Here is an 18648-nt window from a genome sequence, read left to right on the forward strand (position 1 = left end):
TAAGTGCTTGGGATGGTGGGATCTCGTACAGTGAGAATTTTATGAATCATTTTTTTATTTTTTTTTTCTCGGAAAGTTTAAAACACAACTTTGTTATTTGTTTTTGCTAGTATACTATAGCAAAACAAAAAGTAAAAGACTTCTGAAAAAAAGATCAAAATCAGAAGCATAAAAATGATATTTTTAATTGCTTTCGCACTATAGCAAAACATTGTTCAATTTTTTAGTCTTTTTTTTTTCCTTTTGAAAATGACACTTTTATATATTTTTATTTCCAAAAATTTTAGAATAAATTTACGTTACCAAGTAAGATTGGAAATAATGTTGAATCCAAATAGTGTTGAACACACTATTAGTATTAATATTATTGTTTTAGGTCAAAATAAAAATAAAAGTAAAAGTGATTACCAAACAAGGACTTAATATCCACCTTTAAACTGATGCAGAAGGATTGTAGTAAGCAAGCAGCTAAACTATCCCTTAAATTGTGGAAGTTCTAATTCCATAATTTTGCTTGCTTCCAATTCCTTTTTGCAATTAATCATACAGAATCTCTCTATCTCTCTCTCTCTCTCTCTCTCACACACACACACACACACACACACACAAACACAAAATCAGATACAGTATAATATATATATATAGATATATATATATATATATATATATTATGTACTTTCTAATGGCACAAATAAGAACATCCACAAATGTGGGGATGGACCCACCATTAAACAACACCAGCATTAAAAAATTTGAGTGAGTCGACTGATATATAGATAGTGCAAATAATGCGCCACCAGATAAGAAGTACACAGATTTTATCAGCTTTTAGAACCACAGCAATATCAATATGGAGTTTTTAAAACATGTAAATAGAATGTAGGGCCCATTTTTGCAGATGTAGAGTCAACCGGCCAACATAACCTAAAAGGCTACTTATCCTACAAGGTCACACCTCATGCGCCCTTTAAGTGAATCTTGAGGTAGTCCAAGTAACAGCCAAAAAATAATAATATTATTTTTTTAAAAAAAAAACAGTGAATTATTGAAGCAAGATGCATTTTCAACTCATTGGGTGCCAATTCTAATCACCCATATAATATATATAATTATGTCAACTTGTACCTATTGGGGTTCTTAATGCTTATATAAAGAAAATGGTTGGCTGTTATGATTAATAAGAAGTTAGTGTACGAGTTGATATGGGTATCTGTTTATCCTCTGCATCTTCAGAGATTCAAGATAGCCATGACAATGTGGTATTGTGACAGCCCAAGTTTTGTAAATTCGATGCATTAGTGATGATTAAAAGATGATTCGATAATAGATTCGAAATGCAAAAGCAAAAGGTGAAATAACGATCTTTAGAGATACAATGCGTCTCTAAGACACCAATGTGACCCTCAATGAGGTTACGGAACCCAAAGGAAACAAATGCAGAAGTGTCGTTTCAAAAACGGAAAAAAAGAACCTAGGGGCAAAATGGTTATTTTGCAAAAAAGTGGATTCAGGTGCTATCGAGTACACCGCTGGAAAGACAGTGACAAATTAGTCAAGTTCAAAAAAAAGTTTACTCAATTTGGAGTCCGAACGGGGGAGAAAAGTCAAAAACAAAAATGATGTCGTGGCGGCCCGACGAGGATAACCCACCACTGCTGTAACTGAGAGTAAAAACGAGTATCTAAACGGACTTTTTTGGAAAAACTCCAAGAAGAAACCCCCCCAAAAATCAAGTTTCCCACCCCGATCGCGGACGGAAACAAAAAAAATGCATTGTAAAATGCCCAGAATGCCCCCAAGAAAATCAGGTCAAGAGGAAAAAAACCAATCCAAGCTGCTGCCCAAGTTTTGGAAATAGGGCTTCGGGAGGTTTTTAAATTGCCTAAATTGAAAATGTAATTTTAAAATACACCCACAAGACCTCCGGAAGTTTCGGATCGGTCATGACGATTTTAAAAAAAAAGTCGATGAATAGTACCAATTACATTTGTACTAAAACTTTGCAAAACCTGGCAGCAAGGATTTTCTGAAAAAATATGAATTTTTGAGGGCCAAGATGATGTTTTCTGGAAAAACATAAAAAAAAAAAACCCCCCTCAAAATCAAGTTTTGTACGTGACTCGCGAGGAAAAATGAAAAAAAAAAACTCATTGTGAAATACCCGAAATGCCCCTGTAATAGAATAGGGTCAAACTAAAAAATATGCAACTTTAGGTTTTTGTTTCATCAAGGAAGGTATTGTTTGCCAAAGTGAGAATGCAAGTGTATGTAATATGATAAAATAGATATGCTACAATGACCTATGGCCTCATTATAATACATTTACAACATTTGACATGTCAGACCTCCAAGTTAGAAAAATTACATTTTATAGACAAATCATGAACATGCTAACACTTGCATGTGAATAAGAATGCTTCTGAAGAAGCTCAACTCAGCAAATCACCCAAGCAATTGCAATCTCCAATCTTGTATCCTGTACCTGAAATATGCCCAAGTATCGTAGGGGTGAGTAACATAAAGCTACTCGTAGGAAATGAGCATGCATCGACCTAAAGTTTTACAAGTTGCATGATTTAATTCTTGTGGTTCATTCCACCTAATGTCTATGTCAGGGTGAGACTCAGGGAGCATCCTAACTACCTAAGATCATTGCTAGCATCAATCACCTCATTCATGCAATTTTAATAACATAGGGTCATGCTTACACAAAACAACAACATAGGAGCATGCTTACACAAAGCAACAACATAGTGGTTCTTAAGGTTATCAACTTGAAGTCTAAAATGCAACATCAACGAAATATAACAGTTTAGCATAATTAAAATATCTAATACCATACATCATGACATAGATTCTCTAAGTTATCAACTAGAAATCTAAACGTGTGAAATCAACTAAATATAACAATTTAGCATAATTAGAATATCTAATACCACACATCAAGACATAGATTCTCTAAGTTATCAATTAGAAATCTAAAAGTATGAAATTAACTAAATATAACAATTTAGTATAGATGTACTTAACAACATCAAATCACCGATAGCCAAAACCACAAGTCACAACATAAACATGATTGTAAACTTGGAATTGAATGCGAAAACAAATAGTGGAAGACTTGGACATCACGTCTCGGACTAAACCAAGAACAAATTGGTTATTTCGGGCATTAACCCGCTGGGAAGACCACCCGAGTGCGCATTATCTCAATTGGAGAGAACTCGTACCTCCCGCACTAAAGTCGAACTTTAGCCATATCACAGTAACAATGTCCCAAGACTCCAAAATAATTAAGTTAACAACTTATATACGTATTAAACAGTACACGAAACTATCTTCATGCACAAGTAGGTTGTAACCACATAATACATGCTTTAAATCCACAACTACTATAGGATGACAATGTCGAATCTTCAAAGCGCAATTCGTTACGCACTATAATAACATCACATGTTGAATCTTCAGTGTGCGATTCGTTACACGCTATAACAATATAATTCAATATTGAAACATAAACTCATAATTTTATTATAAGCCTAAAATCATGCCTTAAACATATTATCAATGTCAATTACATGATTCAATCAACGATGCAACAAGGTAGAATTTAATTACATCATGATAATTAAATCTCTCAATTCTAAAACAACTCTAAATGATCCCAAATTAACATATGCTAGTACATAAGTCATAGTTATCACAAATATCAAGCTAAACACTCAATTAGGCCAACGGAACCCTTAATTAGATTTTAATTAATCATTTTAATTGAAATCTCTAGATTTTCATACTTGTCCAAATGCTCTCAAATTAAAGTATGTTAAACAACATGCCAAAACCTAATTTAGAAGTATACTACAACTTAATTTCATACAAGGTACGACCATACACTTTAATCTTTCACAAAAGATAAATATTAATTAAAAAGAGCAATTCTTATTTAATTAATCCCAATTTAATATATGTTAACAAACATATTAAAACTAGATTTTCTAGCATGCCACAATTCAAATCAAAGTTATATATCATCATGAATTTTAAATCTTATACAAAGAAAAAAAAATTAACAACTTTCAAGATTTAATACAAGGCATATATATAAGTTGTATAATCATACTAAAAACTCAATACAACACACACAAAAGCTTAAAACATTCCCTACCTCAATTTGAGATGAAAATCTCAAAAACCATCAAAATGGAACAGCTCCGAATCCGACGAAACTACTAGGTTTTGTCGGGGACAACGCCGTGAACATAACCCCATGAAAGCCCCATCAAAATCATAACTTGACCTTAAAACCAAACTCAAGAAATGGTCAAAACTGAATTCTAATAAGGAGGAAAGGTAGAGCACGGCGAGGGGAACAACAAACGTTAAGACCGAATACTTTACATCAAGGAAAAATGAACCAAAAGAGGAGAGAGAAGATGGCAGCACCCCTTGGGCTGCCATGGGAGCTCCAGGTCGTGCATGAAGAGGGGAGAAGATGAAAAATGAAATATCTCACCCCCCTTTTATAGAAATCTCAAAAAGTACCCCGGACGGGCCTCGCCGGGTCCAAAAAAGTAAAATTTGAGCAGATGCATTCAAATGGCAAAACTTTGTGAACAAAAAAGATTCAAAATGATAAAATATGAACAACAAAAGAAACAGCGTTGAAAACTGAGTTCTGAACAGAAAGTTATGCCCAAAACAAGTTTGGTACAAACTAGGGCCAAAAACCCTAAAACTGGAAAACAATGACCAGAAGGAATTTCTAAGAGTACACAACTCGACGAAAAGTGAAAATGAATCCCGTACGAGGATCCAGGCTCAAAACAAGGCATTTAGCAATAACTTTCATTAATTGCACAATGGCCCCTCCAAAAAGTGAAAACTGCACTAATGGTCCAGAATGAAAATATCTTCCAAAAATATTTTCTTAAAAACCCTTGAAATAAAATATCTTCAAAAGATATTTACGAAAAACACCCCAAGAAAAGAAAATAATTTCAAAGAACTTTGCATCTATGCCCCTATGGACACCTGGAGCAACCAGAGTACTTTCTTGCAAAAGTAAAGATACGTATTTCGTGGAAACCACTTAAGATGGAGATACATGAAGTCAGAAACCACTCCGAACACAAGAAGTGTGGTTACGCCAACAAAGTGTCAAACGGGGAAAAGACAAAATAGGGAAAAGGACGAAATAGGGAAAAGGACGAAAAGTGAATAGTGTCGAAAAACGAAAAATGTGGAAATGACTCGGTCCTCAAAGGAAGTTGTCAATCAACAGAAAAGAGTCTCGGAAATCACTCCAGAGCATTCGAGACGACACTAAGCGAAGAGGAACTGAACTCAGAAAGGAAAGACAACGGAAAAAAAAAATATCCGTGAAAATCCGGGTCATTACAGGTATGCTATGAAGAGACTGTAAGTAATGAAATTCAAAGGCTTGGTTCTCTTTGTTCTGAGCAAGGAAGCAAAGGGTCAAACCAGGATGCTGCAATTCTCCACCAGGTATGTTAATGGTCCTTTCTAGCTTTTAGAATTCTTTGCGGTTTATGGGTTGTGCTCGAATCGTAGAACTCTATGCGCTGGCTTGGTTTGTAACTCTGAGAATGCTTCGTTCAGTTTTATGAAAACTTAGTCATAATTTCTGAGTTATTGAGAACTGTTTTCAGAGTTACAAATCAAGCAGGCGTATATATTTTCCCAGTTTTCATTGAATGCCACAAAGATATAAATTTTCCAATAGAGATTTTTCTGAGAAAATTACAAAAGCATTCCTGATTTTTGTCTATTAACTTTGTTTTTTGCTCCTCTGGAAGGGCTATGGAATGGAAGGAGGAGCTTTTGTGGAGTGTTTGATAGGCATGGAATGAATGGTGACATAGTGAGCAAGCTATTCAGAAATCGTTTGCCATCTTTGCTACTGAACCAAAAGAATGCTCTGCCTGCAAGGCTTAATAATAATGAGAGTTGAAGGTGAAATGGCGCCAAAAAAGAATTTTTACAAGTGGAAAAAGTCCTGTATTAATGCCTTCAAGGTGATGGACAAGGAGATCAAGCTTCTTGAAAATTTGGACTGCCCTTGCAGTGGTACTACTGCTGTTGTTGTCGTAAGACAGGTAAGAAAATTAAACAAAGTACTATAGTCATATTAACGGTTTATTTTCCATAGATAATGTGAATTTTGGAGTTTTACTTTATGGTGTTTCTTGTGATTAATTCTGAAACTAAACTAAATAGGATGAGGATATTGTTATTGCTAATCTCGGTGACTCAAGAGCAGTGCTAGGGACAATCGCTGAGGATGGAGTCAAGACAGTTCAATTAACAATTGATTTAAAGCCTAACTTACCCGGTAATAGTTTTGCCTTTTTTTTTCTTTTTCTTTTACCTTTGTAAGGAACACAAACACACGCTCACTTTGCCCTTGTGAGGACTTGAACCCTCGACCTTCAACCTTCGAAGGCGGGGAAGTATCATTAGAGTGTCTGCACTATTTTCGTAGAGTACTTTGTCATTCTCTGTTCAGTGCAGTAACTTTATAGAGGGTTGAATTAGGTTTTTGACAGCTTTTTCAGGATAATGTGAATATGAACATGTTTATAATGATGGATTATTAATAATTTCATGCAGCGGAAGCATATCGAATAAGGAAGAACAATGGCACTGAAAGAGGAATCACGCATTCAGCGAGTGTGGTTGCCCCATGAGGATTCCCCTGGCCTAGCCATGTCTCGCGCCTTCGGAGACTTCTGCTGAAAAAACATGGCTTAATTGCCATCCCTGATGTCTCTTATCGCCGTCTAACTTCTAAAGACCAGTTTCTTGTTCTTGCCACTGATGGGGTAAAGGGCCATTTAAATGAAATAGTGATTTAAATGCTCTTCAATACCACAAAATATATGCATAATCACACACACACACATACGCAGTATTTATATTTCATATGGAGCACACTGCAATTTGAGACATTTCGTCTTTTAAGAAAATGGTACCAGAGACTAATAAATTATTTAAAATGGTGTTGATATAAGACACATTAAATCTAGTTCAAAAGTTTGTTTTCAAACGTTTATTAGTAGAATAAAATGAACTTGTGTCGACTAACCATATGTCAGACTAATTCAGGTGTGGGATGTGCTTGGTAACGATGAAGTAGTGACAATTGTGTCATCAGCAGAGAGTGAGGAGGCAGCAGCAAGAGCAGTGGTGTACGCGGCTATCGCTGCGTGGGAAGAGAAGTTTCCCTCCACAAAGAGGAATGATTGCACTGTGGTCTGCCTCTTCTTGCAAATGAAGGAATAATATCAATTGCTTGTGGAGACTTGAGTGTGTAGCACATCACATGGTTGGGCACTACACTACAGTTACTTGCAATGACCATGGTGCACAATCTCGAGTGTGTAGCACATCACCGTCTGAAACAGTGGCTGTAGCCTCTTCTGTTCGAGTTGGTTTTAGAAGAAACCTCTTTATTCTGCACCAGTGCTTGCCTGATGTTCTGCTGCTTGAATTGTTTCTACAAAATGGTGTAAAACAGAAAATAATAATAAACATACAAATAAAAAGCCAGCGGTTGCCTATAAGAATACGAAGGGAGTCATGAAGCATATTGCAATTGGACAACGAGAAAGAAGTGAGAAGTCATGAAATTAAAAATTAATAAGGTTCACATGCTGTTATTGCTATTGCACTGTTATTATGGCTCAAATTAGAGGTAATTCAGGGACAAATTAGTGTGTATTCGGCAATCCAACTGCGGTAATAAAAAAAAAATCTATTAGGTTGTATTATTAATATAGTTGTAACTATCTAAAAAATTTATTCATATAACTGTAAACCAGCAGAAATTGTATATGTTGCAATATTTCCGCATGGCCTAACACCAAGAACATGTGATAAGAAGAACTTTTATTGAGAAACCGTCAATTCACGGCATAGTTCCCTATTGTTTTGGTCTTCCATTTGAAGTTATACATTTCTCCCAAAAAATGCCTCAAAAATAAATAAAAAATAAAAAAGAAGCCAATTTCATGTATACAGGGGGACAATAGAATTTTTTATCAATGAAGCATCAATTTTCTAGGCCAGCGAGCCGTGAAATCATGAACAAGACAGAGCAGTCTGGATTCTGATACCATCTATTGGTTCTTGGTTTTCCCAATCTCAACAGACCCTCAAAATTTATTAGATATCCACAAATATCAAATCCACGATACTGGGATTAAAATGCAATCATTTTGAGGATCCAATGCTCCTTGAACAGAATGCACCCAAAATGCTGCATCATAATATCATATATGCTCCAATGCATGCATATGTATCTATATATAATTGAAAAAAGGAAAGCAGAAGCAGTCCCATTGTCAAGTGCAGATGGTTGGATGAGGATTTTTACATTATACACAAAAGGTATCGTAACACACCTCAAATTCCTTCACTTTTGTCATTAATGGCTCTTTGTAGGCATTTGGCTCGCGTGTTTTGAGGATGTTCCATAACCACCTGACCGAATGCATTTGCCTTCTGACCTCCACAAGCCTGAATTGCATCCACCTGCAATTATACATTCGAGTGCATAATGGAATAAGCAGAATGGAGAAATAATGGTGCAAGGAAGGTTTTCAGAAAAAATATTCAGTGGAATTTCAAATAGTCAACAGCTGGAATCCTCCGTACACAAATTAATGTAAAACATATAAAAAACAATCTTTATAAGAAAACAAACAAATATCATGCTCACAGAAATTACTATATCGAACAAACTTATTGAAAAAAAAAAAAAAAAAAAAAGCATTTTCCCCACAAGACTTGAGCTAGAACTTTTTCCCCATTATCTTTTTACCTAAAGACATAAGGCATGTGTTCATTGTTGGCACCATACCAGTTATGATTTTCTTCTTTCGAACGCTTACAAACATCCAAAACAAACCTGCACATATCAAGAATGCAACAACAGTCGGTTCTCAATCATGAACTCCATTTCCCACAAATTAAAATGAAGGAAAATAAAATTAAGAACCCTCTTTCACCATTCTACAGATTTCAGGTTTAACTGTTTAAGAAAAGTTAAGTAACGAACACATAGGTGATAAAAATGTTTCTCTTAACCGGTGGGAACTGCATAGATGGTTTAAACCTATTCACAGTTCTACTTAAAACATCCGATATTGAAATTAGTATCGAAATTCTAAGTTGCTGCATGATTTTCTCTTTCTAATTTCTCGCCATTTTTTCTTTAAAGGATATAAAAGTAAATGACAGAACAAAATAATAGTATGCAAATGATCATGTAATTTTTTATAAAATTCACAGATTTTTTTGATAATTATGTTAAAGAATGAGGAATTAGTACCTCCAACAAAAGGATTTGTTTGATCCATCTCAACTGATGTGAACATCATGTAAAGTTAGAATTTGAAAGAAGAATCTGGCAATCTATAGTACACTTCGATCAGATTATCTGAAAAATTAAATCAAAATAATTACAATCAAGTCAATTAAATAATAATGAAAGAATTGTCTTGTTAGAAAAACAGCTAATATTAGAGGGAATTGGAAATTTTGAATAATTAATTTGGGTTGAATATCTAAATTCACTATGAAGATATGATATATTTCAAAATAAACATTTTCACAACTCAAGTTCCATTCTATTTTGTCCAATTTGGGGTCCTATATATCCTTGCTGAACGGAACTCCATAATGTTTATAGAAATTTCAGCTAATATTAGAGGAAGTTGCTGAAAGGCAGCCTTTTTTTTTTTTTTTTGAAAGGCTCCTGCAGCTTTGATTTTACAAAAATAACAAAAGTGAAAACTTTGGAAATTACATGCATCTAAAATGCATGAATAAGGATGGAGTCTTAAATGTGATGCACAAAAAGCAAAGGTAATACGTAAAGGCAGAGTATCTCAGAATGCCAAACAACAAACTCACATAATTGAATCTGCGAATTAAGAAATTCTAAACTTATGATAAAACTTAATTGGACTTTTGTGATGCTTTGGACAAGAGTGCAGATTTCTTTGACTCAATACTTTGTAGGTTGAATTCTTGTTTTAAGTGTCTTAAATTCAATCATAGCAATAGATATTGCAGAGAGAAATCGGAATAATGATAATTAGAACCTTAATAATAGGCAGCTTTGATTATTGATGCAAACACAACCCTTTCACTTGCAAATATATCCAAACATAAGGAAGAAAGGACACACACGAATATATATACATACATATAATATTGACATTATATAATTGAATCGAAAAATAGAATCAAAATTTTGACATTATATAATGCATTAAGGATAAAAATTCGTGAAGTAAACTTCTGGATTAGACTTATTAAATCAGTAAATCATTAATTTTTTTTTTTTCACTTTTTAAAATATAGTTGACATGGTGGTGAGGATATAAGAGGTCAATTGTTCGTTTGTTGAATGCCAACCGTTGGGCATGAAAGTCACTTCCTTCCAATTCATGCACCGAGTCACTAAGAACAAATCACATACATGATGTATACACGCTACTTATACGTGTACATAGATTTAGCACAAATCGTGGAGGTCAACAATCCCTTGCAAACTTATGTGTGTATATATGTATAAAAATATATATACCGACAACCAAATGATACCATTCTAGGACAAACCCACCCCGCACAACCCCCTGCGTAAGTTTACTGCAAAAAATACCACTTGTCAAGGAAGCTCTAGGCTGTTTTAATAAATAAATAAATAATAAAAAACCGCCTCTCTATGTTATGAACCTTTGTTTTTACTGTGAGTCCCATTATATCTAATTTTTATTTGAATTGTTTTAAACAAATGTAATGTAGTAATAATATATTTAACTAGATTTGTGATAAAAAAAAAATTACTCTACTACTTCTCTAACACATTTTTTTCTATTCATGTAGAATTCTTTGTGTTTTATAGCTGAAGTAGTGTATTTATCTAACATATTTAATTAAAAAAACGTAAATTCTCTAATTAACTTTGTTTCGAGCACCAAAAAAAATCACCATTACAATCACTAATGAATGCAATTAATGCTTGACCTCATGATAATAGTCACGATTGTTTCATCAAATTAGTACATACTACGTAATAAATAATGCACAAATCATATTGTGTGGTAAAAAATATTAATGTGATCCTATTGTTAAAAGAAATAAAAAATTTAAAATGTCATAAAATAAAATTATACAAGACAAACAGAAATGGAAAAATTATAAAAAGAAAGAGAATTTTAATTTACAGAGAAGGTTAAAGTTTGACCGATTGATGAGAATGTAAAAGTTTGAAGATTTGTACATGATAATGGCAAAGAGACAGTGAGTTGATGACGGATTAGTATGATATGGAGCAAATAATTTTTGGTACAATCCTTACAGATAATATTATCATAAGATAAATCTCATTCAATTATCATCATCTCTACAAATTATCTTCATTGTTAATAACATAAGAGAAAATCTAACTTAAGTTGTATGGAAGTACACAAATGCAAAAATTTTGATTCTATTTTTATCATCTACAAACATAAGGAAAAAAAGACACACAAATATATAATATTTATTGAGAAGTTACCTTTTGTAACATGAAATGGGCACCACATGTAATATGATGATGAGACACACTTGCCTCCCTGCCTCGTTGTAATTCTTCCCATCGCCTGCATGTGCTATTCATTTATACGAACATATGGTATGCGTGCTATCTTATGCCAATCCTCCCCCCCTTCCTTCTCGCATCTTCTTTTGAGTTGTTCACAACATCCCGAAATCACCAGAGTTGTGAGATTGGTTAGGCTTTGAATGGTGTCTGGAAGTGAGTCAACCTTAGGGCAACGCCAAATACTCAGTTGTTGAAGAGATGCAAGATTTCCCAACCACTCAGGTAACGATGTCAGCTCTTTATTATTTATGATGTGTAGAGATTGCAGTGCAGGGACATGCTGTAAGGCCTCCGGCAAATCCACCAAGTCCAAATTGTCAGAAAATTGCAGCCATCTGAGGGAATGGAGGTGTTTACAATTAATACAATCCTCCGGTGGAGAAACGACCTCTGGCCATCCCTCAAGAGTCGAAGCCGTAAGGGCTTCAAAGGACTGATTTGCCTCGGACAGGGATTCTATCATTCCACCAACAGATTCTTTAATTCCACGTAAACCACAAGATTGGAGACGTTGTAGTCCTTGCTCTGCCTCACGACATCCATAGATATGCAGTGAGTTCAGAGCAGTGAGGTTCTGTAGCGACCCTTCCAGGTAGGAGAGTTGCTGATGATTCCTCTGAATCGCAAGCTCGGTAAGACGAGTAAAATTTGAGATTGAATTTAATAAGACATCGCTGCATCCCAATGCACATAAAAGATCGAGTGACGAAAGGCATGGCAATGTCAGTTGAGGGCAATCTTTAATGACCAAACAGGAAAGACGAGGGAATACTACTACATCTTTTTCTTCCTCTCTTGACAACCTTTCCAAACTTGGCAATTCAATAATAAACAGCCTCTCCAGAGAAGGGAATTTCATTCCAGCTGCTCCACCGTGGCCAGAATCATCATTGTCTATGTACTCCACATCTTTCAACCACCCTATTTCCAGTTCTTTTAGGAAACACAATCGACCAAATGGCGGAAGATTTTGACAATTATTACAACCAAAGAGTTGAACAGTCACTAAATTTTCAAGCACTGGTTCCCTCATCCAAAGTGGGAAAGAGGTACCTGGATAATTTGCTATGATCAACTCTTTCATATTTGGGTGAGGTTCAAGAGCGTCAAGTACGGTAAGTACCCGTTCAGCATTTTCTGCCAATGACGACTCTGATTCAACTTCAAATGTCCACCGCAATTCCAAGCTGTAGATGTTCTGTTTTTCGATTAAATTGGCTTCTCTAGCATCCATCCAATTCTCCACCCTCTCCAGATGTTCAATCTCTAATTTTCCTCCAAGGTTTAAGCCTCGCAATTCACCCAAACGAAAACCAGTCCTCCCATCCACAATGAAAAGACTTAATGTCTTGAGACTGGTTAATTGCCCAATTTTCGGAGCTACTTGTGTTAGCCTATTACAGCCTTCCAAAAATAGATGTCGGAGATTGGTCAAGCGTCTCATGTACTTGGGTAACCTCTCAAGACTCTCACAACATTCGAGGTTTAAGGTCTGCAAATTCAGCAAGTTACATATTGTGTTGGGGAGGGCAATAAAGCCATTATTCGAAAGGTTCAAGTACCTTAAATGGATTAAATTTCCAATTGAAGACGGCAGCTCACTTATACAAGTTCCGCTTGCATCCAAAACTCGTAAGGTACTAAATTTCATGACATTAGGAGAAAACATATTCACAAATAATGTTCTCAAAGATTCAACATTTTCTAATACTTTGGAGTCATGAACGGATATTAGGTGACGAGTACTCTTGTTTGGCATATTCTCTGGCCTTTCAACCTTCATCATGTGGCATTCATCTTCCATAATAGATTGAGCAAGATCATGAACAAGATCATGCATCTTAAAACTTTCAATATTGCCAAATTCATCATTCTCCACCTCTTGGAAAAAAGATCTCCAATGCAATTCATTCCATATCTTATTAGCAATATCTTCCAACTCCATTGTTCCATTAGATGAAATGCAACCAGTAGCCATCCATAAATGAATTATACGATCCTTCTCGATTCTAGAATCCTTTTCAAATATGGCACAATAAGCAAAACACTGTCTACACTCCAATGGAAGATTATTGTAACTTAATCTTAGTGCGGGCATTATGGAGCATTTTTCATCTTGTGACAAACTCCAAATTTCGCTATCTTTCACACGAAGCCACTCATTTTTTTCATTTTTTAAGCGCAGTAAGCTTCCTAAAGCCTTGGCAGCTAAAGGCACTCCCCCACACTTTTTCGCAATCTCCTTCCCAATCTCCTCAAGATCTAGACGTTCTTCACCCTCGTGTCCAAAGGCTCGTTGCTTGAACAATGACCAACAATAATCTTCTGTCAAACCCGACAAACGATATGGAGGGAGCGTTCCCATAATTGATGCCACATTTTCAAGACGAGTAGTGATGACAATTGAAGCGCCCCTTGATCCAAATGCGAGTACACATTTTAACTTGTCCCACTTTTCTTGATTATCGTTCCACACATCATCTAAAACAAGCAAATATCTTTTTCCATTCAATTTATCTCGAAGTTGTCTTTGGAGATGATCTAGCTCTAAGTCTTCGCAAGATTTGTTTGATGCTAGAATTGATTTTATGACCCTCTTAATTTCAAAATCTTCGGAAACACAAACCCAAATTTTTAGCTCAAAATGCTCACTTACCCTCTGATCATTGAACACTAGTTGGGCAAGCGTTGTTTTTCCGAGCCCTCCAATACCAAGTATAGGAAGGACGGAAACATCCTCACACTCACTTGCATGCTTCACCAGCTGTTCAATGATACTTTCTTTATCATTTTCTCTCCCATACACATGTGGTCCAGTTAAAAGAGAGCTGGTTTCACGCCATTCAGGAATTCCAACTCGATTCGCCACAACCACCTCATGCAAATGAAAATTTCTCCGATCCTCAGCAATTGCATTCAACTTCTCATTAATCTCCTTCATTTTATTCCCAATCTTATGACGAAACAGAACATTGTCTACAGGAGAATAACAAGATAAGAAACAGCCGCGTACCTTATCAAGAGTTTGGCGCTTAGACTCCTTCAATCGGGCAGCTTCAGTTGCACACTCGTCCAAGACGTCATCTATATGGTAAGTTGTTTGTTTGAGCTTCCGCAACCAAATCTTGATAGCTCCGTCTTGCAGCTGTCTGAGCTCAGCATCTTCAAGAACTGCCCTGATTGTAGAGAGTGTGCTGGAAAGCTTTTCCATCTCCTTATCAACACCCCACAGCAATCCTATCTCCCGTTGGATCATGGAGTTCAGATTGTCAAGAACAACTTGAAGAAGTGCGTCCGCCATTGTCACTCGAGTATAGCTGATCAGATCAAAGAGTGTGTGTAGTATATGCTCTCAATAATGCAAAATAGCAGAAATGGTAAGTTTGGAACTTGGAAAGAAGAAAGTAGTAGTACTAGTATTATTGTTCATATCGAATACAATGAGCTAGAAAAAGTCTCTCACCTGTAGAGGACCTAGCTATAACACCCACCAATCAATATTGGGCATGTTACTTTCGAGCAATGTTATTAATCCAATCACAGCATATGAGTGACCTAGCTAACAAGTCCATCTGGGTGACGTTACCACTGCTCAATGCAGTTGCAAAGAAGATGCCCAGGGACATCATCATTTGATTGGATAGGATTAGACTTGCTTTAGTGAAAGTCTTCGTCCAATGTGAATTTGTGGCTCATTTTTCCATTGATGTTCTTACTTTAGAAAGCAAAGGGCTCGCGACAGTCCAAGGAAATTAAAGATTGTAGGCCCAGTATACCAAAAAAAAAAAAAAAAATTTGTCCTCCCCTCCATCTCTTACTTTTTTTGAAATTTAAATTTACTTTTATAGTTGTATGTGAAGTTGGAATTTTCACTGTTCGTCGGTGGAAAGCTCAAAGCAAAGACCGAGGTTAGAAAAGTCGTCCAACGTCATCCGTGAGGGTAAATCCAGCGACGAGAATTTTGCCCCCGTCAGTTAAAAAAACATATGAGATATGAGTGTACAGTACTTTCGCCTTTTTCAATAAAATTTCTTCATTTTATTGCAAGATCTCTCTTATATAAATTATAAGAAAAATGAAATTCAAGCTTTACTAGGTAGTCGTTTTAGGCCTGCCTTCAGTACTTCAGATACTATCAATGGCATTAATAAGAAGGCATGTTGTCATTATTTCATGTTATGTCCAAAGAAAAAGTTAGGGGTTCAAATTTCATTAAAGATATGATGTGTGCGTAATTGTTTTAAGTTTTAAAAAAGAAAAATCTTGACCCATTTATTAAGCAAGTTACCAATATCATATTACTTATATAATCATTCTGTCGATTAAAATGTCATAACTATAGTTTGCAGTCGCGGTAACTATGGCACTGTAAATGGGACTGAAGTGAGCAAGTAGCAACTTAAGAGAGGTTTTTTTTTTTTTTTTTTTTTAAGTTTTTGTATTTTGGGTTAGAGTTGATGCTTTTTGGTCTTCTGAATATGAAATTTGCAATAAAAATATAATTAGTATATTGGGTCACTTTAGTGTTCTTTTTATATATTCTAAGGATTTTGGATTCATATGATCTCGTAGCATTTGGAGTACTAGTATTCAATTTTTCCTATGGAATAAAATGAGCTAGAAAAAGACAGGACCTAGCTATAACACCCACCAATCAATATTAGACATGTCATTCCCACACAATTGTATTGATCGATCCAATCACAGCATACGAGTGACCTAGCTAACTAGTCCATCTGGGTGATGCTATCACTGCTTAATGCAGTTGCAAAGAAGTTGCCAAGGGAGATCATCATTTGATAGGATATGATAGACTTACTTTATTGGAAGTCTTCCTCCACTCAATTTCCATGGACGTTCTTACTTTAGAAAGCAAAGGGGTCACGACAGTAGAATGATTGAAAGATTGTAGGCCCGCCCTACCTACTAATTTCCATTATTTTTCATTGATGAGTATACAGTGGCATGTTAGCATCACACAATACTTTCACCATTTTTTATAAAAATTTCAGGAAATGATATTGGGATATATTTGTGAAATATAATTATGGTATTGAATTGAAACCCTTTTTTAGGGCTCAACTTAAGTTATCAATTGTCTTAATTATATTGTTTTGACAAATAGGCCTAATTTGTATCATGCCTCAAATTATAAGGAATCTATTTGAGAGAGTGTGTTTGACAAAAGAGAAACGTAAAAGAACTTAAGTCCGGAGTGAGTTTTTTTTAGTGTCTGAGAACGATAAGGTGTGGGTCTATTTTTAAAATTGACATAGCAGATTCCTCATCATTAGATTTAATGGCAGATAGAAGCAGAAATATGGAGGAGCCAGATCCTTTTTTTAGGTCCTTGTAGCATTAGTAGTTAAGGTTACAATACTTGCAAAGTTATACGACTTGAACACAATACAAAATAAATGGGTTTGGATTGGGCTAAATTGTATTTACATCGATAATGAAACATGTCATGTTCTTTACTAGCCAACTCATTTATAACTCGATTAATCTGTTTAATCAAACATGTCTTATTCATATTAGAAATGTCTTATTTAGATAAACAAGTTATTATATTGTCATATGTTGTGTCATGTCAAGTTTTGACTCATTTATTAAATAGATTATTTCCTTTCATCATTTATTAAACAGATTACACATATCATCTTACTTCTGTAATAATTCTGTCATACTCGTGTTTCGCATCAACCCAAACAACGATATTTATGTCCTAACGCAACAAGAGCATGACCCGCAAACACAGGAAGATAAATAAAAAATAAAATACAACTACTTTGATACTCTCACTCTGGGCTCTTGTCACTTGTATGATCGAAGCAATGTGATTAACTCACATGCTGCAAGTCTGAGGGGAAATATATTGTTCATTGTTCCTTCATTGTAATTGAATACGGCTCTTGATTCATGTCAAAGTATATAAAGAATAAAAATGGTATAAAATCTTCGCTCAGAATTAAATAACAAAAATCCTCAATTCAAGTGAAGTTTCAAAAACGAACCGAGTATTCATACAATCCAACAAAAATGGATTCTTCTCTTCTTTTGTCACAGGAAAAGCGGAGCTCTTCCTTTTCCCCGAAGATGTGTAAGCAATATTTATTAGTGAAGGTCTTCCTCCACTCATTTTCCATTATTGGATAGGATAGACTTACTTTATTGAAAGTCTTCCTCCACTCATTTTGCATGGATGCTCTTACTTGAAAGCAAAGGGGCCGTGACAGTAGAAGGAAATGAAAGATTGTAGGCCCGCCCTACCAACTAATTATTCGTTGATGAGTATACAGTGGCATGTTAGCATCACACAGTACTTTCACCATTTTCAATAAAATTTCAGGAAATGACATTGAGACCTACTAGCCGGATATATTTGTGAAAAATAATTATGGTATTGAATTGAATTCTTTTTTAGACCTCAGTTCAAGTTATTAATTGTTTTAATTATTTTACTTTAACAAATGGACATAACTAGTATCATGACTCAAATTATAACGAATTCATTTGAGAGAGAGTGCGTGTGTTTGGCAAAAGAGGAATGTAAAAGAGCTCAAGTCCGGAGTGAGTTCTTTAAGTATTTGAAACGATAGTGTTTGGATCGATTTTTAAAATTGACATTGCAGATTCCTCACCATTGGATTTAATGGTGGATGGAAGCAGAAATATGGAGGAGCCCGATCCTTTTTTTTTTGGCCCTTATAACATTAGTAGTTGAGGTTACAATACTTGCAAAGTTACATAATAAATGGGATTGGATTTGGTTTAATTGAATTTAGATCGATAACAAAATATGTCATATTCTTCATTAACTAACTCATTTATAACTCGGACTAATCTGTTTAACCAAATATGTCTTATTCATATTATAAATGTCTTGTTTAGATAAACATGTCATTATATTTGTCACGTTTCATGTCTTTTGACCCATTTATTAAACAAATTGTTTTACGCATGTCATCTTACTT

The 18648-nt window shown here is 35.1% G+C and overlaps 1 protein-coding gene and 1 pseudogene across 4 annotated transcripts; one reads left to right on the forward strand and one right to left on the reverse strand.

The window, feature by feature from the left end:
* Window positions 1–1202: 1202 nt before the first annotated feature.
* LOC132303726 (probable protein phosphatase 2C 72) lies at window positions 1203–7302 on the forward strand (annotated as a pseudogene).
* A 1121-nt stretch (window positions 7303–8423) lies between these two features.
* LOC132303725 (putative disease resistance protein RGA3) lies at window positions 8424–15624 on the reverse strand. Of its 4 annotated transcripts, none has more exons than XM_059801115.1 (4): window positions 11588–15624; window positions 9353–9460; window positions 8882–8929; window positions 8424–8553 (listed from the first exon to the last, which is right to left on the reverse strand). In XM_059801115.1, exon 1 carries the CDS (start codon window positions 14973–14975, stop codon window positions 11682–11684), a length of 3294 nt encoding a protein of 1097 aa, XP_059657098.1. In that variant the 5' UTR covers window positions 14976–15624; the 3' UTR covers window positions 8424–8553; window positions 8882–8929; window positions 9353–9460; window positions 11588–11681. The 4 variants fall into 4 exon arrangements, with proteins under 4 accessions (XP_059657098.1, XP_059657096.1, XP_059657097.1 ...); XM_059801113.1 differs by having other exon boundaries at window positions 8843–8929; XM_059801114.1 differs by lacking the exon at window positions 8882–8929.
* Between the last annotated feature and the right edge of the window lie 3024 nt (window positions 15625–18648).

The sequence above is a fragment of the Cornus florida genome, unplaced genomic scaffold, assembly GCF_030987335.1.
Source record: "Cornus florida cultivar Cherokee Brave unplaced genomic scaffold, ASM3098733v1 CherokeeBrave_3.0.0_Hap2_Chr04, whole genome shotgun sequence".
Lineage (NCBI taxonomy): Eukaryota > Viridiplantae > Streptophyta > Magnoliopsida > Cornales > Cornaceae > Cornus > Cornus florida.

Bases quoted from the DNA above. Each gene is read 5' to 3' on its own strand.
- LOC132303725 (XM_059801116.1), bottom strand. From the start codon at position 14,975: ATGGCGGACGCACTTCTTCAAGTTGTTCTTGACAATCTGAACTCCATG.